At 35.2% G+C, this 27,124-nt stretch overlaps 1 protein-coding gene across 1 annotated transcript in view; it reads left to right on the forward strand.

The window, feature by feature from the left end:
• The window catches only part of LOC129921225 (transcriptional regulator ATRX homolog), a 216,991-nt gene that overhangs the window by 180,527 nt on the left and 9,340 nt on the right, over positions 1-27,124 (forward strand). The window contains exons 15-18 of the mRNA XM_056002956.1: positions 19,030-19,201; positions 19,261-19,382; positions 19,444-19,652; positions 19,721-19,806. Coding sequence (XP_055858931.1) covers positions 19,030-19,201; positions 19,261-19,382; positions 19,444-19,652; positions 19,721-19,806 — 589 coding nt within the window. The remainder of the gene's footprint in view (positions 1-19,029; positions 19,202-19,260; positions 19,383-19,443; positions 19,653-19,720; positions 19,807-27,124) is intronic.

Genomic DNA, 27,124 nt, shown 5'->3' on the forward strand with positions numbered 1-27,124 from the left:
GAAAATATTACGCTGCAGGGAGTCGGAAACTCAGTACCGGCGTCTATCGGGAGTGAGCGCGCGGGCTCCGGGACGTCGATATACAGTAGAGTGGAGCGTTTTTAGACTTTTCTTTCAGATCACTGCGTGCAACTCATGGTTTATGCCTTGTGCTCTTTTGAACATATTCTGATTAGAGCTGTAGCAAATCGTATGTATTCGTTACTAAAATGCGGGTATTTGCTTCAGTAACGAGTAACGAAACGTTACTTTCCAAACAATATCGTTACTCGCATGTTTCGTTACTGGGTACTGAAGTAAAGAAACATACGAAATACGAAACATACGAGTAACGACCCCATTCCAATTTCAATACTAAATCATCCGATATATGAGATACGAAACGAAGTGATACACTCAATTTGTCGCATTTAGCATCTCGTACCGATATCGTTACCGTAATCGGAATGCTAACTCCAGATAATTAGCTGGAGTTTACTTTTGTCTCGAAAAAAAACAGTAGTGCCAAGGTACAGTTGAGTTATCGATAATAACAGAAATATCAAAAGAGACGTTTTAGTATTTTCTCTATGTGGCCGAAATATACCCATGCGGAAACCAATGTGTTTATGACCTTTTTGTTAATGGTCTTGAATTGTAGCTTAAGAATGTACAAAAGTGTTTTGGTTTTTGAAAAAATTTGTTAATTTTCAGTGCAAAATTTTCAACAAAAAAAAAGCCAAGAAAACGAGGTTTGAAAATCACTGTCAATAGAAAAAAAAAATGAAAAATTGTTCGACATGGTTGCATTGAAGTGTTAATATTCCGAGATCTGCGCGAAATACTTTTGAAATAAAGGTCTCTAAGGAATTGTGATAAGATTACTGAACGGATATAAACAAAAAATTACCAAAGTTTTGTCGAAAAAGTAGAAAAAAATAAAAAAAAGTTTCCACGTTTGATAAAAAAAAATCGAAAAAAATATCAGTATAGCTACCTTCAAACTCTTATAACATGAGAACGCCGCAACTTAAATTAATGTTTATGGCTTTAAAATGTAGCCTAGATTATACAAATTGTTTTTGGTTTTTTCAAAAAAAAAATTTTTTTCACCCATACCAACGTACGAAACATACTTAAAATACCAAACATACGAAACGTATCAAATACATGAAATATACGAAACGAACGAAGCATGCGAAAGTAACGAAAGTAACGATACATACGAAACATGCGAAACATACGAAACACACGAAACACACGAAACATACGAAATATACGAAAAATACGAAGCATACGAAAGTAACGAGTAACGATATTATTGATGCGGGTACTAGTATCAAAAGTAACGTATACATGCGGGTACTCATTTTGTCGTTACTTTTACAGCACTAATTCTGATACTTTTTTTTTATTCGACAATGGAAAAATAAAAATCGGGAAGCCTTTGAAGATTGCTCGTATTTCACGAAAATCGATATTTTATGGGGCGTTAGAACCCATCTGAATTGACTTAATCTTTTTCATTTCACTACCAACTGCTCATAACTTATGCTGAGTGATCTCTAGTACCAGATCTGAATCCCTATTTTGAGTCGTTAATGGAAAAAACAAAATCGGGAAGGCTCCGAAAAATGCACATTTTCGCAAAAATTCAGATTTTTTAAATTGTATAAAATCCCACCCAGAAAAAATTTCTTTTACAACTTGTTGGTATTTGCTATATTTGTGAGAACCTCATTGAACCTTATAAGCTATGGAGCACTCAAACTGAGAACTTTTCTGTAATATTGACGTCGTTCATGGGGGATTTAAGAAAATGCTACTTTGACATCCCCTGACCCATTTCAATAGAATTTTAAACTCTAATACTACACTTAAAAACTTCGTCAATAAATTTAATTTTTAAATATAACACTAACCTTTGTAACTGCGTTTAATTTATGTCGATATCTTAGTTCAATCCTTAGATATTTGACATTTAGGTGTTTCCATAATTCTTGCCTATACTATTTTCATGCCCATGCTAAATTTTTATTTCGAAGTCGAAATGGCGTAATAATTAAACCGTTTAACAATTTATTTTTATGAAGTTAACAATATTAAAAACAAAAGTTTGTGGAAAACAAAAGATTGTATGGTATTTGAGAAAACCGTCTGCAGGTAAAGTTAAAAAAAAATTAAGCATGGGCAAGAATTATGGAAACACCTAAATGTCAAATAAATGTGAGGATTGAACTAAGATATCGACATAAATTAAACGCAGTTACAAAGGTTAGTGTTATATATAAAAATTAAATTTATTGACGAAGTTTTTAAGTGTAGTATTAGAGTTTAAAATTCTATTGAAATGGGTCAGGGGATGTCAAAGTAGCATTTTCTTAAATCCCCCATGAACGACGTCAATATTACAGAAAAGTTCTCAGTTTGAGTGCTCCATAGCTTATAAGGTTCAATGAGGTTCTCACAAATATAGCAAATACCAACAAGTTGTAAAAGAAATTTTTTCTGGGTGGGATTTTATACAATTTAAAAAATCTGAATTTTTGCGAAAATGTGCATTTTTCGGAGCCTTCCCGATTTTGTTTTTTCCATTAACGACTCAAAATAGGGATTCAGATCTGGTACTAGAGATCACTCAGCATAAGTTATGAGCAGTTGGTAGTGAAATGAAAAAGATTAAGTCAATTCAGATGGGTTCTAACGCCCCATAAAATATCGATTTTCGTGAAATACGAGCAATCTTCAAAGGCTTCCCGATTTTTATTTTTCCATTGTCGAATAAAAAAAAAGTATCAGAATATGTTCAGAAGAGCACAAGGCATAAACCATGAGTTGCACGCAGTGATCTGAAAGAAAAGTCCAAAAACGCTCCACTCTAATATACAGCGCCCGCATAACAAATATACAAACAAATGATGCCATGGGAGTGGCAAGCTTGGCTCCCACGTCACCGAATATTACAAGCAAAACCAGTTGTGACCCCTTCCAAAGAGGAACGAAAACTCTTCGCACTCCTCCTCCAAGCAAGGGTACCCCCGCAGGATGTAAACCCCCTGAAGCATCGGTTACATCCGCAAGACGTGACATTTTTGCTAAATCAGAGGATGAAGTTTTTGCCTATGAAACAGAAAAATGCATAAACATCCTGAAATCGATGAAAACGGCATGTGACAAACAGAAAAACGTTAGCCTAGACATAAAGAATGGCATCGATGCACTGGTAGAGGCTCTGGACAAACTAGTGTGGAATGAAAAGAAGAGAAATGCAGCGAAAGATCCTCCTCCTGCAAGTCAAACCCGGCAAATTGAAAGCAATCTTAAGGACTCTGCCAGCTCCCAGACAAAGTTGACAACCTCCAAAAGACCACCATTGAGCCCTTTGAACAAAGACACCGACAAAAGGAAAAAAGATACACCAAAAGCAAAACACTCTGAGGAGCAGACCCAAGAAAAAACAACTGCACCAACGCTGGGTAAAAAAATTCGTACACAAGCCGCAAAAAAAACACCACAGCGGTGACGGTGAATGAAGGTGAAAAAGAAGGGGGAAGCAAGAAGCCGAATAAAAGAGCAAAGCAACACCGAAGGAAAAAGAAGCCCAAACAAAAAGCTAAGCCAGAAGCCATACTTATCAAGCCGAAGGACAATAAAACATATTCGGACATTCTCAGAGAAATCCGGAGTAAGACGAACCCAGACGAGACAGGCACCGCCAAACCAAATCCGGAGATGTCCTATTAGAACTTGGAGCGAAAAGTAAAAACAAGACAGCTTTTGGAGATTCCTTGAAAGCTATACTCGGAGAAAAAGCAGTGGTTAAAGATCTAGAGCCAAGCATCTCCATTGAAATTATGGATCTGGATGCACTAACCACTGTGGAAGAAGTCGAAGAGGCAATAAAGGGCAAGGCGACCGACTCAATCACAAACATCCAGATAGGAGTTACAGCCAAGAACAGCAGGTCCCTGAAAATGGCAATAATCAGGATAAATGCTCGAGCTGCTCAAGAGCTATTAAAGACACCCACAATAAGGATTGGCTGGACACAATGCAGAATAAGAAGGCGTACAGAGGTCACACGTTGTTTCAAGTGCTTCGGCTACGGGCACCAACAAGCATCTTGTACTGGCACAGATAGAAAGGGGCTGGGGCTATGCATCAATTGCGGAGAGAAAGGCCATAAAAAGAGCGAGTGCAAAAACCCATCTAAATGCTGCCTCTGCACGGAACTAGGAAGTCCACCTCGACTGGATCACGTCCCGGGAACAGGAAGCTGCCAAGTGTTTAAAATGGCACTTGAAACGGCGAAAAGAGCGTCCTCAAAATTACCATAATTCTCCGAATATCCACAGGAGTCTTACCACGGATAGCCTCCTGACAAAACTTGTTATGGAATTGCGAGCAGAAATTGTCATTGTGAGCGAGCAATATCGTGATAAGGATGGACCAAACTGGATACCGGATCTGCTCAGAACTGCTGCTGTTTGGATCCCTGACACAAGGAAATTCCTCATTGAGAAAAAAAGGAGCAGAAAGAGGTTTTGCATGGGTTAAAGGTGGAAGGCTGACAGTAGTTAGCATATACCTCACTCCTAATGAAAGAATCGAAGAGTTCCGTAAAAAACTGGAAGATTTAGAAGATTTTTTAAATCAAATCGAGGGAAATATCCTAGTTGCTGGAGATTTCAACGCCAGAGGGCAGGAGTGGGGTATGCCAACTACAGACTCTCGAGGAAGGCAAATACTCGAGATAGCTGCAAGACGTGGACTATACGTAGCTAACGTAGGAGATACCCCAACCTTTAGGAGACCAGGACACAGAGGCACTATTCCAGATGTTACCTTTGCGACGAGCACCGCATTTGCAAAAGTCAAGAACTGGAGAGTAATCGAGGACTATACAGGTAGCGACCACCAGTATATCGTTTTCGACCTGGAGGATAACCAACGAGCCCTAAACTCACGTCACCAACCACGGGCTCCAAGGTGGAACCTAAACAGGCTAAATGAGGATGTTTTTAAGGGAGCGATCGAGGAAGGGGCAAATGCTGTACTGCAAGTACAAGGTCCTGCTGAAACCAAGGCAGAAGCCACGATGCAACTAATTCGGCTCGCTTGTGACTCCTCAATGCTCCGAATCAGAGGTGCCAACAGAAACAGAGATCCAGTGTACTGGTGGACAGAGGAGATAGCTGCGTTACGCCGGAGATGTTTACAACTCCGACGAATAGTTACCAGGGGGGAAGGAGAAGAAACGCTGTACCTTTGGAAGACGCCATAGCGGAGTTCAGAACCAAGAGATCCGAGCTCAAGAGGGCCATTAATTCGAGCAAGAAAGAGAAATGGGAGGATCTCCGCCGTGATGTAAATAGCGACCCCTGGGGACTAGGCTACAAGATCGTCACGCGTAAACTAGGAGCTCAGATGGCACCCCCAGTCCTAAGCGAAGAAAAAATGGAGCACATTGTCGAAACTCTATTCCCAACTCATCCTGTCAGACCACCCGACAACACACCGCACTATGGAAAATACCGGCCATTTGCTGATCAAAAATCCATAACTTTTATGGTTTTAAAGGCACAGACTTGAAATTTTGCACGTATATAGTTTAATATACAGTGGCGACAAAATAAATAGCACATGTACCCTAAAATTTCTAAAATGAAAGTTTTTCGCACTTTTTTAACTTAAAAGAGCTGTTTTATTAATGAGGAAGTAAGAACACAGATATATTTGATTTATTAAAAAAGAAATTAAGTGCATTGAATTCTTTAACAAAAAATAACAACAAAATCATTAATACAGCTCAAGTTTTTTAGGACAAAATAAATAGCACACTTCCTAAAACCAAAAACTAATTAACAAAAATTTTGACACAGTTTAAAGAAAATAACTAGTATTTGGTTGGGTAACCCTTATTATTTATCACAGCATAAAACCAGCGGTTAATAGACGTAACAAGACTCCGAAATCGTTCAAAAGGTACTGAGTACCAAGCTCGTCGAAATTCCTCCCAAAGTTTGTCCAAATTTGAGGTATCAGACCTGTTAATCGCTTTTCCCACGTCACTCTACAAGTCCTCAATAGGATTCAGATTTGGGGACTGGCTTGGCAATTCCATAACACCGATTTTTTGGACGGATAGCAATTGTTTCACAGACTTAGTCTTATGTTTTGGATCGTTATCCTGTAGAAATGTCCACTTTAAAGGCATTTCCTTCACAGTAAAAGGTAGAATAGTGTCCCTTAGGATCTCCTTGTACTTAAGGTGGTCCATAATACCCTATATCCGATGAAATGGCCCCACACCATGCCAAGAAAAACATCCCCAAACAAGAATACTAGCCCCACCATACTTAACAGTCTATATTTTATACTGCGGGTCACATTTCAACTGCCCCACGCGGGGAATTTCCTTATGGGGCATTTGGAAATACCTCTTATGCCCCGTAGGGGGCATTTCCAAATGCCCCATAAGGAAATTCCCCGCGTGGGGCAGTTGAAATGTGACCCGCACGCAGTATAAAATATAGACTTAAGTATGGTGGGGCTAGTATTCTTGTTTGGGGATGTTTTTCTTGGCATGGTGTGGGGCCATTTCATCGGATATAGGGTATTATGGACCACCTTAAGTACAAGGAGATCCTAAGGGACACTATTCTACCTTTTACTGTGAAGGAAATGCCTTTAAAGTGGACATTTCTACAGGATAACGATCCAAAACATAAGACTAAGTCTGTGAAACAATTGCTATCCGTCCAAAAAATCGGTGTTATGGAATTGATAAGCCAGTCCCCAAATCTGAATCCTATTGAGGACTTGTAGAGTGACGTGGGAAAAGCGATTAACAGGTCTGATACCTCAAATTTGGACAAACTTTGGGAGGAATTTCGACGAGCTTGGTACTCAGTACCTTTTGAACGATTTCGGAGTCTTGTTACGTCTATTAACCGCTGGTTTTATGCTGTGATAAATAATAAGGGTTACCCAACCAAATACTAGTTATTTTCTTTAAACTGTGTCAAAATTTTTGTTAATTAGTTTTTGGTTTTAGGAAGTGTGCTATTTATTTTGTCCTAAAAAAACTTGAGCTGTATTAATGATTTTATTGTTATTTTTTGTTAAAGAATTCAATGCACTTAATTTCTTTTTTAATAAATCAAATATATCTGTGTTCTTACTTCCTCATTAATAAAACAGCTCTTTTAAGTTAAAAAAGTGCGAAAAACTTTCATTTTAGAAATTTTAGGGTACATGTGCTATTTATTTTGTCGCCACTGTACAACAATTCATTTTGCAGAATATCAAACATAAAAATGTATCAATCGCAGTACTGTGCTACTTTCGAAAAGCGATTTTGTTAAAAATCGACTTTAATATTTTAGTATTTGAGTAAATTTGGCATTTTTAAGAACCAAAATATATTTTTCTAGTAGTTTTGGATGTGCTGAATTCGAATCTGAAGTCAGAAATTTTTGATTGGCCTCCGTTTTTGAAATAACTACCGTTATAAAATGCAAAAAAAAGTTTTTTTTAGAACGGTTATATTTCAAAAACGGAGGCTAATAGAATTTTTTTGACTGCGGATTCGAGTTCAGCAACCCAAAAATTCTGTGACCAGTGACTTAAACTTTAGATTAAATTTAGTTTCTCTTTGGCTTATAACCTGTCTTAAAATTTAAGATATCTCGAGCAATAGAAGAGATATCAGGAAAATTTAAACAGGTTTTGAAAGAAGAATATCTGTTCTCAATCACCGTTTAAATTTGTTTATAATGAATTACCCCACATTAAAACAGAACCTCGAAAACAGTCAAAATAGCGTTTTTTAGCATTTTATAATGGTAATATTTCAAAAACGAAGGCCAATAAAATTTTTCTGACTTCAGATTCGAGTTCAGCACATCAAAAACCTCTAGAAAAGTATATCTAGGTTCTTGTGGCAAACAAAAAGTTCAATTTTGTTGACCAGTGTAATTTTTTTTTGTGTTGCAAATTTTATCAGTTTTATATACATTGTAGGCCTTGGTGTGGTTAAAAATTACTAAAGCATTTGAATAATTTCGTCAAAGATAAACTGCAAAACTGGGGTGCTGAATCCGAATCTGAAGTCAGAAAATATTGATTGACCTTCGTAAGAGGTATTATAAGAACAGATATTCTTCTTTAAAAAAAAAACTGTTTAAATTTTCCCGATATCTCTTTTATTGCTCGAAATATCTTAAGTTTCAGTTAGTAAGCCAAAGAGAAACCATATTTAATCTAAAGTTTAAGTCACTGGTCACCGAATTTTTGCACAAGAACCAAAATATACTTTAGTAGAGGTTTTTGGGTTGCTGAACTCGAATCCGCAATCAAAAAAATTCTATTAGCCTCCGTTGAAATACAACCGTTCTAAAAAAACCTTTTTTTTTTTGCATTTTATAACGGTAATATTTCAAAAACGGAGGCCAATACAAAATTTCTGACTTCAGATTCGAGTTCAGCATACCATAAACCTATAAATAAGTATATTTTTGTTCTTGTGAGAAAAACTTTGTTGACCAGTGTTATTATCAATGTAATATCTACAATAATGCCTTTGCGATACTTGATTGCAAAATTCGTCATTACTTCAAGAATTGCAAAAACTAGCAGCTGAATTTTATAAATAATATAGATAAATACCTAGCGTATGAACTGAAATGAATTTTAGAACAAAGCTCAATAAAGCAAACTTTAAAAGTCTCGTTGAACTTTAAAAAGGAGTTTTTTTTTTTAATATTTCGTCGTTTGAAATTATTCCATCAATAAAAAATCTTGAAATGCAATAACAATACCTGATTTGAAACCTATAACTAATACGCTTTCTAAGAAAAAATCACAATATAGGACTTTCTTTGGCACTAATACTCGTAATCGAACTTTGAAAACATGCATAAAATGATAAAAAACCGATCTGATTCCCGATATGTCGTTTTCGAACTCAATTTTAAAGCTTTAAATATATTCTAGGTAAAAAAAAACTACTGAATAATGAAGAATAACTTATTAGGTATAAAATAAAGCCAAAATATCATTATATATTCAACATTGCTAAAAATGATTTTTGATCAGCTCTTGTATGAGCATTTTCCATAGTGCACCGGTCCAAAAACAGGATATCCCACTTTTTAACGAGGAGGAGTTGAGCATAGCTGTGCAGTCCCTGCAAAACCGAAGAGCTCCTGGCCCCGATGGAATCCCCACAGAAGTCCTAAAAGCGACCGCCAAAGCATGTCCCCAATTACTGTTGAACATGTTTAACAGCTCCCTAATAGAAGGCGTCTTCCCTAAGAGCTCGAAGAAACAACGGCTGGTGCTCATCAGCAAAGGCAAAGGAGACCCGGATTCCCCATCGGCATACACACCTCTGTGCATGCTAGACACTGCGGGGAAACTCTTGGAAAAGCTTTTGAAACCACGACTTTCAGCAGCAGTACAAGCGTCGGGCGATCTATCAGAGAGACAGTACGGTTTCCTGAGAGGCCGCTCTACTATCGGAGCAATACAAGAAGTAGTGCACGCAGCCCAAATTGCCCAACAAAGAAACCACTACTCGAAGGAGATCGTCTTGCTGGCGACGCTGGATGTTCGAAACGCCTTTAACTCGGCCAGGTGGAGCGATATTCTACATGCGCTCGAATGGAGATTCCACGTTCCTGCATTTGCTGCGGATGGCGAAGAACTATCTCAGGGATCGAATGCTGATCTACGATAACGCAGAAGGCCAGCGAAGAAAGGAGGTCACGTCTGGGGCAGCGCAGGGATCAATCTTAGGACCAGACCTGTGGAACATCTCCTATGATGATATCCTTCGCATGGAGATGCCTCACGATGCCTTCCTGGTTGGCTATGCTGACGACATCGCCGCGGTGATTACGGCACGAGACACCGATAGCGCGCAAAGAAAGATGAACCAGGCCATGCGACGGACAAATTCATGGAAGGAAGAGCATGGACTCAGCCTAACCACGGAAAAAACAGATATAGTTCTTCTGACGATTAAGAGGATTCCCACACAAACGGACTTCCAAATTGGGGACGAAGTAATAAGAAGCAGCGCGGCAGTGAAGTACTTGGGATTGAGGCTCGACACAAAGCTAACCTACTGGCGACAAATAAAGGCAGCAACGGAAAGAGCATCAAAAGAAGAGAAAGTCGTGGCCGAGAACGGACGTGTCGTGGGGTGCTCACATTTTTGTTTTAAAGTCAAGTTTTTCTCGAAATTGAAAATAAATTACTCTTTTCTTCATTTTGTCAATTTTTAAAATGGCTTGCATATATTGTAATAAAAAAGTTGATCGCAATGATACTTTTAAAATCAAGTGTACTGAGTGTCATATATTTTGCCACGGGTCATGTGCGAATTTAAATACAGCTGAAATCGAGTTTTTTATGAACTCTAAAGACTCTTTCTTTCGATGTGATAAATGCCGTACTCTTCGGCGTATGTCTCTTCAACGTCAAGAGAGCCCATTAAAACCGTTGCTTCCAACAAGATCTTCAAGTGAAATTCTAATTGCTGAGAAACCAACTGGAATAATAGATGATGTAAATGACAACAAACCACCACCTAATTTGCAATCGTCATCCACTCATTTCAATGCACTTGCCCCCACTAAAAACCAAGAGGATGTGCCTTGGAGTGCAACAGATGATTCTTGTTTAAATATTGGAGATGCAAGTGGTTCCTCATGCAAAACGTTGAACGGCAGGTAAACGGACGGCAGCAGCTAGAAACACATCAACAATTTAAACATCGGCCCATCAATAAATCATCCGGCGTACATCAGTTCACAACAGATACTGCGACAACCGATCAACATATAAAAAAATCAATCACCTTGGATATGCTCTATGAGGAAATTATTTGTTTGAAAAAAGTTAACTGTGACTTTCTCAGCACAGTCCAGCAGCTGAAAAACGAAAACCATTTATTGAAGCTAAGAAATGTAAGAAAGAAAAAAATTACAAATACCTTTGGTTCCAGAATTCTAATATTTTATTAAGAAAAGTAGATAAGGGTAGGGTTGTTACTGTAAGATCGTTTGATGATTTGGTGTCTTTGGAAGACTAATTTGTCTTTCTTTAATTAAATTCCTTATGATTATGTTTAATTTATTCGAAAGCATAGATCACACAAGTAACAACCCAACCTCTACTACTGTAAGAGATATAAGCGATAATGTTTTTTGTTGTAACTCTGATGTAGGCAATTCTTTTTTTGTTATTCACCAAAATATGCGTAGCTTGCGGCAAAACTTTGATTTGCTTGTGTGCAATCTTGAAGCTCTTGCATACTTACCAGATCTAATCTTTGTATCTGAAATATGGATTTTTGATTACGAACATGATAGTTTTTCAATTGATGGTTATAATTTCTATTCAAAAACAAACGAAACATATTCTGCAGGTGGGAGATAATGTCGTGCGTCACTGTTTGTTGTCCGCGGATGTCATCCAGTTCTCATGTAACATATGTAGTAAACTGTATAATTTTGTTTGTATCTATAGACTCCATTCTCATAGTTTAGATTCTTTTTTGGATGAATTTTCATCTTTGTTAAACAATATTAAATCTCCAAATCTTGTAATACTAGATGATCTAAACATTGATATTTTAACTTCTTGTACTGTTTCTGATTCATATCTTTTTCTGGTAGCTGAGCATTGTCTTACGTCCTTAATTAATGAACCTACAAGACCAGCCTCTGGTTCCTGCCTAGATCACGTTTTTACCCGTTTTAAAGATTTGTCTTTGAGTGAATGTTATGGCGTTAACTTTGATCTTCATACACTCAGTCACAAAAGTAAGTATACACCCCTATCTTTGTTTAACCAAGACCTCAAAAAAAAAATCTTACACATTTTGGAAAAAAAATTAAATGTGGTTTTATTTCATTAATCATTACCTACATATTTACAAAAAAAAATTTGTCAAATAATCAATACTAAATGAAAAAGTGACAAAAAACTAAACACAGTACAAAATTTCGCATTACAAAAGTAAGTATACAGAGAAGAAAAAACTATGAAAATCGATGTTAAAAGTATAAATACCTAAATTTTTTTGGGAATTAATATATTTTAGGCTACCCCCTAGACTTGACGAGGTCAAACTCACTTGAAGGCATTGATTTTACTAGATTTTTTGCAACATTTGGGCCGAATCTTATTCACTCTTCCTATAAGACTCGTTTCAGCTAATCCTTTGAATGCTTCCTTACTTTTCTCACCAAATGGTCTCACAGATGCTAAATAGTATCCAAATCGGGTGACTGGGGGACGTTTGGATCTGGTTTTGAAAGTTTTTGATCAAAAATTCACTCAAAAAGACCGAGTTTTGCTTAGGGTCGTTACCTTTATTGAAGATAATCAATCCATCTTAAGCCTAATTATTCGACACTCTGGTGCAGGTTTGTCTATTAAATATCTAAAAAAGAATACCCATCCATTTTTTCCTCAAGGAGACCAAGTAACCCACACCGAAAGCTATAAGCAAAACCCCCATACCATAAACGAATCACTGCCGTTTTTACCAGTACCAGCTTTTTGATAGGATTTTGTTACTTTTGTATCTTTCTCCAAATTTTACCAGCTCCATCTGAGCAGTACACTTCGTCTTACGTGCATATGAGTTATGGATGTGGCAATATTTCTAGAAAACCGAGAAAAGAAGTAGATCCGAAAAGAAAGGAAGGTACTGGTAAAAACGGCAGTGATTCGTTTATGGTATGGGGGTTTTGCTTATAGCTTTCGGTGTGGGTTACTTGGTCTCCTTGAGGAAAAATGGATGTTTATTCTTTTTTAGATATTTAATAGACAAACCTGCACCAGAGTGTCGAATAATTAGGCTAAGATGGATTGATTATCTTCAATAAAGGTAACGACCCTAAGCAAAACTCGGTCTTTTTGAGTGAATTTTTGATCAAAAACTTTCAAAACCAGATCCAAACGTCCCCCAGTCACCCGATTTGGATACTATTTAGCATCTGTGAGACCATTTGGTGAGAAAAGTAAGGAAGCATTCAAAGGATTAGCTGAAACGAGTCTTATAGGAAGAGTGAATAAGATTCGGCCAAATGTTGCAAAAAATCTAGTAAAATCAATGCCTTCAAGTGAGTTTGACCTCGTCAAGTCTAGGGGGTAGCCTAAAATATATTAATTCCCAAAAAAATTTAGGTATTTATACTTTTAACATCGATTTTCATAGTTTTTTCTTCTCTGTATACTTACTTTTGTAATGCGAAATTTTGTACTGTGTTTAGTTTTTTGTCACTTTTTCATTTAGTATTGATTATTTGACAAATTTTTTTTTGTAAATATGTAGGTAATGATTAATGAAATAAAACCACATTTAATTTTTTTTCGAAAATGTGTTAGATTTTTTTTTTGAGGTCTTGGTTAAACAAAGATAGGGGTGTATTCTTACTTTTGTGACTGAGTGTATATCAGATCACTGTATGACTGGGATATTGTTCAGCTCTGTGAAAAACTTGGAACGTAAAAAAATGCTTCACCTTTATTTAAAAAAAGAATAAATTTTGATCAACTGAATGATTCTCTACGTTTTGAAAATTGGGATACAGTCTTTGCCGAAAGTAATGCTTCGCATGCATATGATTTTTTTCAAGAAATTTTACAATCATATATAAGTACCTGCAGCTTCAACCTAGTGTTAAAAAAATCAGAAATGAATTTAAAGCCATGGATAAACCGTATTATACTGAAGAAAATTAAAATCAAAAATAAGTTGCGTATAAAATGTTCTCAGCACCCATCTAATAATGTTTTAAAAACTCGTTACAAAAAAATGTGTAAGAAGGTTAACCACGAAATAAGATTACATCGCGATAGATATTATTCTTCTTTAATGAGTAGTGCCCAAGGAAACCCTAGAAAGGAATGGAAAGCTATAAATAGTTTAATTACCGAGAATTCTTCCAATATTTCCAACTCAATTGTACTAAATAGTGACGGTGTAGAAATTAAAGATCCTATAATTGTTGCTAACCAATTCAATGATTTTTTTGGTTCTGTAGGTCAAACTACGAATTCAATTGATTTCTGTAAACGATGTGAAGCCGAAGTTGGATTAGTAGATAGCACTTATCATAGTAGTTTCTTTTTTGACCCAGTTACGGGATCTGAAATATATGGTTTAATCAATTCTCTCAATAACTCGATCTCATGCGGTGATGATTCTATTTCAAATCAAACTCTTAAACAAATTGCACTGAATATATCTGACATCCTAGCCCATCTTATTAATTTAAGCATTTGCACTGGAGTTTTTCCTTTTAAACTAAAAAGTGCTAGCATTATTCCAGTTTTTAAAAAAGGTAACAAAAAAGACGTTAATAATTATAGACCTATTTCATTGCTATCCTCCATATCGAAAATATTTGAAAAAGCTGTTAAATATAGAATGTTACGTTATCTTAACAAAATAAATTTCCTCAATAATTCGCAGTTCAGTTTTAGACAAGGGCTTTCCACTGAAGATGCTCTTCTTGAATTTTGCACTGTAATTAATAAAGGCTTAGATGAAAAAAAATGTTGTGCAGGTTTGTTTGTAGACATAAGCAAAGCATTCGATACAGTTGACAATAGCATCCTTCTTGAAAAATTACATAATATCGGATTCCGTGGTGTTTTTCATAACTGGCTTGTGTCCTATCTGAAGGACAGGACCCTAAGAGTTAAAATTGAAGATTTTTTAAGTAACACTAGAGTTTCAAATCTTGGTGTTCCACAAGGATCGGTCCTTGGCCCTATCCTGTTTCTCGTCTATATAAACTCCGTTTTCAGCCTACCATTCGTTGGTAAGGTAACTGCTTTTGCTGACGATCTTGGTATAGCCTATGCCTCACCTAGTCCTCTAAGCCTTGTGGCTGATTTAAATTTTGATATCCACCTACTGCGTATCTGGTTTGCAAAACACAAACTTAATGTAAGCAATAAAACTAAATTAATGTTTTTCAGTTTAAGAACACAAGCTATTCCTGATGTAAATATATTATTCCATGCTCAAAACTGTCAACGTTATAGAATGTTAAACTGTACATGCAATGGTGGTGGTGCTTTATCGCAATTTAATGAAGGTGAAGTCTGTTGTGGCAATTGTTTTAATGTTGAAATAGTTAGTGATTTTAAATACCTAGGTATTTCGATTGATCAAAATATGAGTTGGACAAATCACATTTCAATTTTGAAGCAATCAGCCCTATTCTGCTATCCATCGGGGGGAAAAATCGCTAAATATTCACCAATTACCATTCTGCTATTCATCGGGGGGAATCCAAACTCACGTCGGTAATATCGGTAATGTTGTTCAGTATTCCACTAATCACGTGAATGAACTTGCTCCATACATTTGCAATCCGCATAAAAAATGTTGCGGATCTGTCACTTTTGGTTGTAAAAATAAATTCACCGTAGTTGAAATTAAGCAAAATGCCACTTTTCATAAATTTTTAATTATTTCTTAACATTTAGTCGGCTGTTTTTATTTTTTCTATGCAAATAAACAACACAAACAAAAAATTTTTTTTTCCTTTCAATTTACTTCGTCGCCATTTTTTTTTAAATTTGACGTTCACCTGTACGTCAAATTGAGGGATGATAATGCAGTTTACCCGATGGATAGCAGAATGGCAAGGTAGAGTTAAAGTGAACCGAATGTGTGAATCGGATCTGAGATTCACGGGAACAGCAGAATAGGGCTGAATATCTACGTTCATCGATCCGTAGTCTTTACCACCTCAAAAAATTTTGTGATCACAAAACCTTAAAAACAGCCTATTATGGAATATTCCATTCTAAACTTCAGTATGGGATTAGTTGCTGGGGTGGTGCTTACCTAACTAAAATTCAGCCTTTGGTCATTTTGCAAAAGTGTGCTATCAGGAAAATCTGTGGTGTCAACCGGTTGTATCCTTCTATGGTGCTATTTAGATCACTGAACATTCTACCTGTGAGACATTTATATTATTTTAAAGTTTCTAAAATATTCTTTATGAGATGTGGATATCTACAGAGTTCAAACTCTGGGGCCGCAATTTGCGAAGCAACCTTGACAGCAATGTATCCGTCCCCTCATTTCGAACGACTCACTTTAGAAACTTCTACTCCATTGTGTCATATAAACTCTTAAATATGTTTCCTGAAAATATTCGTTGCATTCGAATCTTACAATTATACTTGAAAAAAATTAAAATATGGCTTCTTGAAATTGATCATTACCAAATCGAAGGTTTGTTGACCTACATCAATTAGTTTTAAACTTAATATTTTTCTTATATAACAAAAATAATGTAAATTTTTTCCTTTTCAATTCTTGTATTTAATTTTTTTTTGTATTTTCGTTATGTTAATCTTTCCCTAAAATTGTTCACCCCACATAAGTCATTTATTTATACTGAGTGTCATTTATCACTATTTAAATTGTTAAATATAAAATGTCACTATAACTGTTCTTAATTATAATATTTCTTTTAAAATTTGTAATTATCCTTTTATAAATGTATTGTTATAGTAAGAATAATGAAAATAAAAAAAAAAAAAAAAAAAAAAAAACTACCACATCACTGAGCAGACTGATGGCGAATGTGGGGGGACCAACGAACGGCCAGAAAGCGGAAGCTACTGATGGCGACAACGCATTCCATCCTTCTGTATGGCAGCGAAATATGGGCGGACGCACTTAAGCAAGAGAAGTACCGAAAGCAGATGGCAGCAGTACAAAGATGCGGAGCTCTACGCGTGGCAAGCTCTTATCGAACAGTGCCGGAACCAGCTGTCCTTGTAATCGCTGGAGTGACCCCTATCGATCTCCTAGCGACAGAAAGGAAGTATGTCTACGACAAGAAGGCGGAAATGGGAGTGGAAGCGGCAGCAGAAGAGGCTAAGCAGCTGACCATACAGAAGTGGCAAGAGCGTTGGTGTGCAGAAAGCAGAGGACGATGAACGGCGAGGCTGATCAGAAATGTGGCTGAGTGGAAAGACCGAAAACACGGTGAGGTTAATTATTACGTCACCCAGTTACTCACCGGACACGGTTACTTCAACGCATTTCTCCACCAGATCGGCAAAACAAGTAGTCCAGCATGCCAGTACGGGGACTCCCAAGAAGACGATGCACAACATACCTTCTTCGCCTGCAGCAGATGGGCAGCACAAAGAGAAGAGCTGGAGAGAAGCATTGGCACCATCACTCCAGAAAATATAGTCCAAAAGATGCTAACTAGCCAACATAATTGGAATGAGACCAGTAAATACACCAACCAGGTCCTCAGAATCAAGAAGATGGAAGAAGAACAGTTCCGCGTTCCTAATCTTTCCTAACCTATTGACCAACTAATCTAATTAAATCTAACCAAACCAACTTCTACTAACGTCACCTAACTTCACCTAATAAAGACTAATTTAAACTAACGAAACCCAACCAATCTAACCTAAACGTAACCTAATCCTAAGATTACCTACCTAACCTAACCCTCCCTAACCTAGGAATGAAGAAAGCAGATGAAGAAAAGATCCCGCTACAAGACGTGAGCCCAGAATGGGCGCTACAACAGAACCCCCTCTTGAAGAAGTGCAATCCCGTGGACCCGAGGGGGGGTTCTTCGAGACACTTTTGGCGGTTTAGTCGGTATGCCATTATAAGGTTTTAACATTTTTTCCTTGGTGAGTCCGACACACGGGGAGGTATGGATGCCTCCTTATGGGGCGTAACGCATTCCTCCACAAGTAAAGTAAAAAAAAAAAAATTGTTATTGTTATTGTTATTGTTATTGTTATTGTTATTGTTATTGTTATTGTTATTGTTATTGTTATTGTTATTGTTCTTGTTATTGTTATTGTTATTGTTATTGTTATTGTTATTGTTATTGTTATTGTTATTGTTATTGTTATTGTTATTGTTATTGTTATTGTTATTGTTATTGTTATTGTTATTGTTATTGTTATTGTTATTGTTATTGTTATTGTTATTGTTATTGTTATTGTTATTGTTATTGTTATTGTTATTGTTATTGTTATTGTTATTGTTATTGTTATTGTTATTGTTATTGTTATTGTTATTGTTATTGTTATTGTTATTGTTATTGTTATTGTTATTGTTATTGTTATTGTTATTGTTATTGTTATTGTTATTGTTATTGTTATTGTTATTGTTATTGTTATTGTTATTGTTATTGTTATTGTTATTGTTATTGTTATTGTTATTGTTATTGTTATTGTTATTGTTATTGTTATTGTTATTGTTATTGTTATTGTTATTGTTATTGTTATTGTTATTGTTATTGTTATTGTTATTGTTATTGTTATTGTTATTGTTATTGTTATTGTTATTGTTATTGTTATTGTTATTGTTATTGTTATTGTTATTGTTATTGTTATTGTTATTGTTATTGTTATTGTTATTGTTATTGTTATTATTGTTATTGTTATTGTTATTGTTATTGTTATTGTTATTATTGTTATTGTTATTGTTATTGTTATTGTTATTGTTATTGTTATTGTTATTGTTATTGTTATTGTTATTGTTATTGTTATTGTTATTGTTATTGTTATTGTTATTGTTATTGTTATTGTTATTGTTATTGTTATTGTTATTGTTATTGTTATTGTTATTGTTATTGTTATTGTTATTGTTATTGTTATTGTTATTGTTATTGTTATTGTTATTGTTATTGTTATTGTTATTGTTATTGTTATTGTTATTGTTATTGTTATTGTTATTGTTATTGTTATTGTTATTGTTATTGTTATTGTTATTGTTATTGTTATTGTTATTGTTATTGTTATTGTTATTGTTATTGTTATTGTTATTGTTATTGTTATTGTTATTGTTATTGTTATTGTTATTGTTATTGTTATTGTTATTGTTATTGTTATTGTTATTGTTATTGTTATTGTTATTGTTATTGTTATTGTTATTGTTATTGTTATTGTTGTTGTTATTGTTATTGTTATTGTTATTGTTATTGTTATTGTTATTTTTATAACATTTTTTTGGAATAGGGTATTTTTGATATCGGCCAAGGCAGGAGGACAAGGTATCAACTTAATAGGTGCTAATCGAGTCATAATTCTTGATACATCATGGAATCCCGCAAACGACCAGCAAAATATATTTCGAATATTTCGTTTGGGACAAAAGAAAAATTGTTATGTATATAGACTGATCGCTATGGTATTTCCTTACATTTCATACAAATTTCTATAAATATATCAACAAAATAATTTCTGCAGGGAACTATGGAAGAGAAAGTTTATTCTCGGTCTGTAACTAAACAAGCTATGAGTTTCCGCGTCGTGGATGAGCAACAAATTGACAGGCATTATAATATGGCTGAACTTGCTGAGCTTTACACGTATGAGGAATTTAAAAAAAAAATTATAAAAGTAACTATAATTTATTTTATTGGTTCACAGATTAACAAAACCGGATTATAGTGAGAGACCTGTGCCTGTGTTTCCACAGGATCAAATATTGGCAAATTTGTTGCTGAATTCTCCAGAATTGGTTTATAAATACCATGAGCATGATAGTCTGCTAGAGAATAAAATGGAACAAGAACTTAGTGAGCAAGAGAAAGCAGATGCATGGGTTGCCTACGAAAAAGATCTTCAAATGAACTCAGGTGATATCATATTTTCTTATATTTATTTTTTTACTAAAATGTATTCGTTGTTGGTAAATAAAACAAAGAACCTCGCGATGTTATGGAAGGCTTCCAAGGATATCCAATGTATGGACAAGGAAATTACATGTATCCCACAATGCACGAATTTGAAGTGAGTATTACTTAAGGGGAGGTGGGACCAACACATAAACGGCTCAACGGTTATTAATTGGTAGATGACTTTCGCATTTGTTAAGATAATTAAATGAAATAAATTTTATTATTTAGTTAATAAACAAAATTCGACCTTAAAATTTCTTAATTTGAGGAATTGTAATTTAGAGAGTAAGTGACAATTTTGGTTTGTGTTTGTTTTTTACTCAGACTAAAAATTTTTTTTTGATACTATTTTGGATTGAGATTGAATCAATCTAAAGAGTTTGATTCAATCTCAATCCAAAATAGTATTAAAAAACATAAAATTTTAAGACTGAGTAAGAAACAAATACAAAACAAAAAGGTCGTAATAAAATATGACCCTGAAATTAGCCCACAGCCGACAAACCACAATTTGGCAGCTTATATTTCAGACAAATGAAATAATTATCGGCTATATTTTAATTTTTGGAATCAAAATAAAAGTTTGGCAAGCTCTCCTGGGCAATCCAATTGTCCAAATATCATAAAATTTGGTCAAAATACAATTACATTACAATTCTCCAAATGTGTTTTGTGTCACTTTTTTTCAAATTGAGCCTGCAACTTTTGGCAACTCATAAGAATCCTAAAAATAAATTTTTTACAAAAATTAAAAATGAGATTTTTTTTATATCCACATGCGTCACTTTTTAGATTTTAGTTTGTTTTTACATCTTTCGTTAAAAATTTGAAAATTTTGAGTTTTTGAGCGCAAAATATAGATATTTTGTTTGTTTTGCATTTTCTTAGTACCTAATGTACATATAGTCGAGTCAAATTAAACATAAAATTTGTAAAATCTCGGAATCCAGGGAAAGTCGATGCATCTGTAAAGTGAGTATAGGGCTGCATTACTAAAAGGTCAAATAAGAAAGTTAAAAAAAAATTTCACCGCTCTCGATTACAACAGTTTTTATGGACCGTTTACTGTCGTCCCGTATGCAAGCATCAATCGGAATTGCTGTCTCATTTTAGATTTTGCTCAAACTTTGTAGGGATGTTCTCTAGGACTGTAAGGAAGCAAATCCATGATGAACTTTTTCAGAAGGTCATTTTTATGTTATTATAGCTTTGCGTCTACTTAAGATATCTTTTTGTTTGAAACGGCATTTTAAAGCTTAAGAATAGAAATTTTTGAATATATAATAAAAAATTACGTAATAATTATCCCTGAATTAAAAATAATTTTTGAAAAACTGGTAGTGTTATGTTTATACTTTAAACATTAAATTTATTAACAATTTAATTATTGAGTTTTTTTATTTAAATACAAGCTTAATACTATTTATATTTAATAATACAATATGTAGGTTAGGATATACAATATACTTTAATTAACTTAGGATGGATACGTCTAGTCGCCTTGAGATCAAAGATGAGAAGAAAGCTATAGGCTAAAGTCAAAGTTCAGAAGCTCATGGTTAACGAGGTTATGTAATGGCTGATGCACTTCCGGCTAGTTATTGGCAAGTTGGTATTATTGTTTCGTGTGGAACTAATGAATGCATTCAGATACTTCATTCCTCCCTCGTTATTTTCAAGGACTGTAACGCTGTGGAGGTCTTCTACTTCGAGTTGACCGGCCATGTGATTGCGATTGTGAAGAGTTTGGAGTATTATGACCGACCTCACTTTCACTTAATTCGTTTTCAGAGCTGCTGCCTGAATTATGATTGGTGATTGCATAGCCTGTCCGGGATGTTGTCGAGTCAAAGATGACGAGCACGAAAGCGCCGATGCTGCATTTTCAAGAATAGTGAGACTCACAAACGTTGGCTGCAACTGATAATCACGATTGTCTTGAGCAACCTGCTCTGGTGCTCTTCTTATCTGGTTGTGGTGTCGTCTTATAACTTGATTGGTTTGTGACAACTTGATGCAATACATGTTGGAACCTATTTGCCTCTGGATTCTGCCGTGAATCCATTTAGGTCCACGTGAGAAACTTTAAGTATAAACCGGTTGATCTATCTGAAATTTAGAAATAGATTTTAGTTCATTGGTATTTGCCTTATGTGGTTTAATAAGTTCTAAAAGAATTCTTTGTTGTCGACCATGCAGAATCTCTGCTGGTGACTTATTGTTATTTGCTGGAGTAGTCCTGTAAGTGAACAAAAATTTTAAAAGACCTTCATCTTGATGTATCCCCTCGCTACAAATTTTTCTCAACGCAGTTTTGAAAGTACGAACACATCTTTTTGCCTCCCCGTTAGAAGCAGGATGAAACGGTGCTGATGTGAGATGACAAATTCCATTTTCTGAACAGAATTTTTGGAACTCCTCACTCGTGAATTGAGGTCCATTATCACTTACAATGGTTGTTGGAAGACCTTCAATCACGAATATATTTTTCAATGCTCGAACTGTTGCTGTAGTTGTTGTAGAATTCATCTTAACTATATAAGGAAATTTGGAGAACGCATCCATACAAACCAAGTACATTGACTCCATAAATGGACCCAAAAAGTCAAGATGTATCCTCTGCCATGGTTCTGTAGGTAGTGGCCAACTTTCAAAAACTTTGGGGCTGCTAGAACTATTTTCTTGACATGACGTGCAGCATGCTACAGTCTCCTCAATGTTTTTGTCTATGTCCGGCCACCAACAATAACGTCTGGCCATTTGCTTCATGCGAACCGAATCCCAGTGGCCTTCGTGAAGCATTTGTAGCATTGTTTTGCGAAGTGTGGTTGGAATGATCACTCTGGTGTAATCAGTTTGAATCAGGAGTACTCCTTTGTGTATCGATATTGCTAACCTGCGATTAAAAAAAAGTTTTAAATTCCTTACAGCTATCAGAGTTTCTTTCTGGCCATCCTTCGGTGACAAACTTGATAACCTTTTGTAAGATTTTGTCGCGGTTAGTTTGTTTTTGAACGTCTTCGAAAAGAACTGGTAAGTTGGAAGTAATTTCTTCAAGTTGTAAAGTGGTTTCAGGACCATCTTGTTCGATTTCATCGGTCAGGTCAGGGCCTTGTGGAAGTCTCGATAGACAGTCAGCATTTCCATGTTTTTCAGTAGGCTTATACCTTATCATATAGTCATAAGCCATTAATATTATGGCCCATCTTTGGAGTCTTTGTACTGTCATTACAGGTAACCGATGATGCGGATGGAAAATGCTAACTAGAGGCTTATGGTCTCTAAAACAGCTCGAATTTCCTGCCATATACAAATTGGTGGAATTTTTTGCACCCCGAAAATAATAGAAAGTGCCTCCTTTTCTATTTGACTGTAGTTAACTTGAGATTTGTTCAAAGTTTTTGAAGCATGGGCTATGGGATGTTCAGTTCCATCGGGAAATCTGTGGGACAGTACTGCACTGATCCCGTATGATGAGGCATCAGTTGCCAGCAACAATGATAATTTATCATTAAAATGAACAAGATTCGTTGCTTTAATTATTTCCGTTTTAAGAAGTTGAAAGCTTTTTTCACAACTGTCATCCCATTTGAAGGGTGCACCTTTTCTTCGTAGGTTATTAAGTGGCTTCGAATATTCGGAAAACCTATCTAAGAATTTGTTATAGTAGTTTACTTTCCCTAAGAAAGCTTGAACCTCTTTTAAATTCCTTGGACGTGGCATTTGCTCTATAGCCTGAACTTTTGACTTATTTGGTGCTATTCCTTTTGCGGAAATCACTTGGCCTAAATACTATATATTTGTTTGAAAAAACTGACTCTTCTTTAGGTTGCAATTTAAACCAGAATTCTTTAGAGTATTCAAAACTTCGTTTAGAGCTAACATGTGTTCTTCAAAAGTTTCTCCAGCTATTATTATATCATCGATATATACCGCTGTATTTTTAATTTGCGAAAGCTTAGCTTCCATCAGCTTTTGAAAAATTGCTGGACCAGGTTATACTCCGTAAGGCATTCTCTGGTATTCCAACAATCCTGCCACCGTATTAATTACCATTAGTTTTTTTGATTTCTCGTCTAACTCTCTAATCAAATCTAATTTCGTAAAGATTTTTCCTCGCTTTAATCTATGGAAAATCTCGTCTATACTGGGAAGGGAATAACGTTCGGTTTCAATTTGGCTGTTAACTGTGACTTTGAAGTCTCCACAGATTCTAATATTTCCATTGGGCTTCTCAACAATCACTATGGGTGCAGCCCACTGACTACAAGCAATTGGCTTTAGGATTCCTGCCTCAATTAACCCATTTAACTCAGCTTTTACTTTATCGACTAAAGCAAAAGGAATTGGACGTGGTTTGAAATATTTGGCTTGGCTTCTGGCTTCAAAACTAGCGTAGCCTTAAAATCAGTGCACTGTCCTTTTTTTGTGAATCGAATACCTCTTTAAATTTTTCACAAACTTCTTTGATGTGATCTTCATAATTTACATTAATTAAATTTTGTTCACATACCTGGTTTACGTTTTGCTCTACACAAAATTTCAATTTATCGAACCAATCGACACCCAGAATATTGCTGCCTTCTTTTGCCTTTGTTACCAGCAACGGCAATGTTATTTCCCTTGCATCCAGTTTTACTTTCACGGATAAAGCTCCTCTCAGTGGTACCTGATGATCACCATATCCCTTCAGCAACTTGTTGGTTTTACAGCATATCGGCCTTCCTAACGCTTCATACCCAGCTTCTCCAACCATTGAACAAGTAGCGCCTGTATCTAACTGGAAGTCTAAAGAAATTCCATTAACTTTTATGGTTACAAAAAATTTATTACCGAAACGCTTAATACCATTGTTTTCTGCAACCATAAATACCGATTCGATCAACTGCACTCTATCTTCTTTTTGCTTACACACTTTTACAATGTGCCCCAATCGTCCACAGCCCCTACAACGTGCTTTTCTAAATTTGCAGTATTTCCGAGGGTGGTTACTTCCACAACTTTCACAGCATATGTTGTTATCCGCTTTTTGCTCTCCCTGCACTTTTTCGTTATATTTACCTTTTTGTTTTACCGGTTTGCTTTTTTGTATTCCTGCATTTTGGCTTGGATATTTTTTTACATGTTGCACCACTCCAAGTTGTTGAACGGTTCCTTGACACTCGGTGGAATTGCCCGTTATGGTGTGAACTGCAATTTTAGTAGCTTCGAATGTTTCGGCTATTGTCTGAATATCTTCTAGTGTGGGGTTCGCCTTTTGCAAAGCAGCATTTCGGACCTGATCATGTGGTGTGTTTAGCACAATGACGTCACGAATGAGATTGTCCACGTAGGGATTCGTACACTGCTCCTTGTTGCAAATGAAACTGCAATTTCTGGCTATTCCTCTAAGTTCAGCTATCCAATCTGCATAATTTTGGTTCGCCTTCAGTTTCGTGCGAAAAAATTGAAACCTGGCAGCTAAAATGTGAGTTTTCGACTTGTAATGCTCCGAGAGTTTGGTTGTTAGCGACTCATAGCTCTCTTCAGCTAGCGACTTACCATCACAGAGTTTTTGAAGTAATTCAAACAACTCGGCACCCATCCAAGACAGAAAAAATGCTCTTTTGTCTTCAGCCTTCACTACGTTGCACAGTGTGGGAATTCGCTAATCTAGCGGAATTAAATTAATAGCGCTTACAAGTTTATGTTTTTTGTTATTTTTTTTTTGCAAAATTGATCTTAAGCATATGAAAAACTAAATTTAACTACAATCCTTACTATATTTCATGAAATTTTTGATGTACAGAGCTCCAAAAGTACAAGTTTCTTGCCTTTTGCAGACCCATTTCAAAAAAATTAATTACGATTACAAAAAAAAGTCTTTTGTTATATTTTCGTTCGAGAATCATGATGAATATATACAACAAAGAATAAAACTACTATTTCTTACATATTAAGAAAATTTTGTGATTTACGGAGTTGTGAAGGTGCACGTTTTTTGCACTTTGGTAGACTTTTCTAAGTTTCGCAAAAAAGCCATTTGTTAATTCCAATTTGTAATGAATATACACAAAAATGAAATTAGACTAAATAATTTATACAGCAACTAACTTTTTATTGAGGGGACTTTAAACAAAATATAAATTAAAACCACAATCATTCACACTTTAGAAGAAAAAAAATATTTTAAATTTGTCGTATGTGGGCATTAAATTTGGAACAAATTTGTTGAGTTTCTGACGCACAATCTCATATTGATGAGTGGATAGCTGCGCATCCACAATCAATGCTAGCGATTCATCAGCAGATAAAGAAATTCGGTTAGAGGACACTTTTTTGAGTGATTTCTTTAAATTTGTACCTTAATTAAATCAAAAGTAAATAAATGTTTATGATACAATATTGAAAACAAACCTTCTTTTGGGGAACTAAGTGCCAATTTTTTAATTATAGCAGCAGTATCTCTCTTTCCAATTTTCCTCAAGTTTTTTTCATAAGCCGTTCCAATTTCTTCAAAGCTATATGAATCCAAGAGGCTTTGCACTTTTTTCATTTTAATTTTTTCACAGCACTCTTCAAAATTTTTTTTGGGTTTCCTACTTTTTTAATATTTGAAGTGGATGGAATTTCATCCAAAAATTTATGTGGCAGAGTTAGGGTTTCATTAAGCCAGGAAGAATTAATGCGTTCGAAAACGTCCCGTTTCCTACCACATTTGGCCCACCTCTCATTAATTTTAAAAGAAATCTGACTAACAGTCGCCTTAAGTGCTTTGATTGCATCCTCTGAAAATTGAATTGCATCAAAATAGCTCATAATAAATGAAAACACCGCTTCAACACGCTTTATTTTGGTTTTGGAAATCCAAACCCCAAAAATTTGTGTTTTTGTGATTTCGATAGACATTCTGAAAATTTCAAAAAACAAAACCATATATGTGAAAAACCTAAACGCACCATAAAAGTGAAACATTGACTTGTACGTACCACAAAAGACGACATTGGACACAACAAAACTAATATTAAAGTCAGAACACAACTTAGCCAAATTTTTTTTTTTTTTTGACACCACTTCAAATGTGAAAAAAAAATATTTTCGCACCTCTTCTGCAGCACTTTAGAGCTTTAAATGATAGATAATATATCAGGCTTTCAAATACATATAGTAACTAAACCGAATAACCCGAAATACATAAAGTTTTTCTCTCATGAATACAAAAATTTACTAAAAATGCCTATTTTTTTTATCCCAACCACCATATAAAAATGTAAACACCCTATAAACCAAAAATTTTACTTACTTTTCAGTTCACTGATATCGTATTTAATAACACAAATCAAAAGTTTTTATAAAAAACATACACAGGACTCACAAGAAAAAAAATACCAAAACTACTTTTGCAAGCCAATTGATAGTGAAATTATCACCAACTGCAACTTCAAGACTAA

Source organism: Episyrphus balteatus, chromosome 1, assembly GCF_945859705.1.
Source record: "Episyrphus balteatus chromosome 1, idEpiBalt1.1, whole genome shotgun sequence".
NCBI lineage: Eukaryota > Metazoa > Arthropoda > Insecta > Diptera > Syrphidae > Episyrphus > Episyrphus balteatus.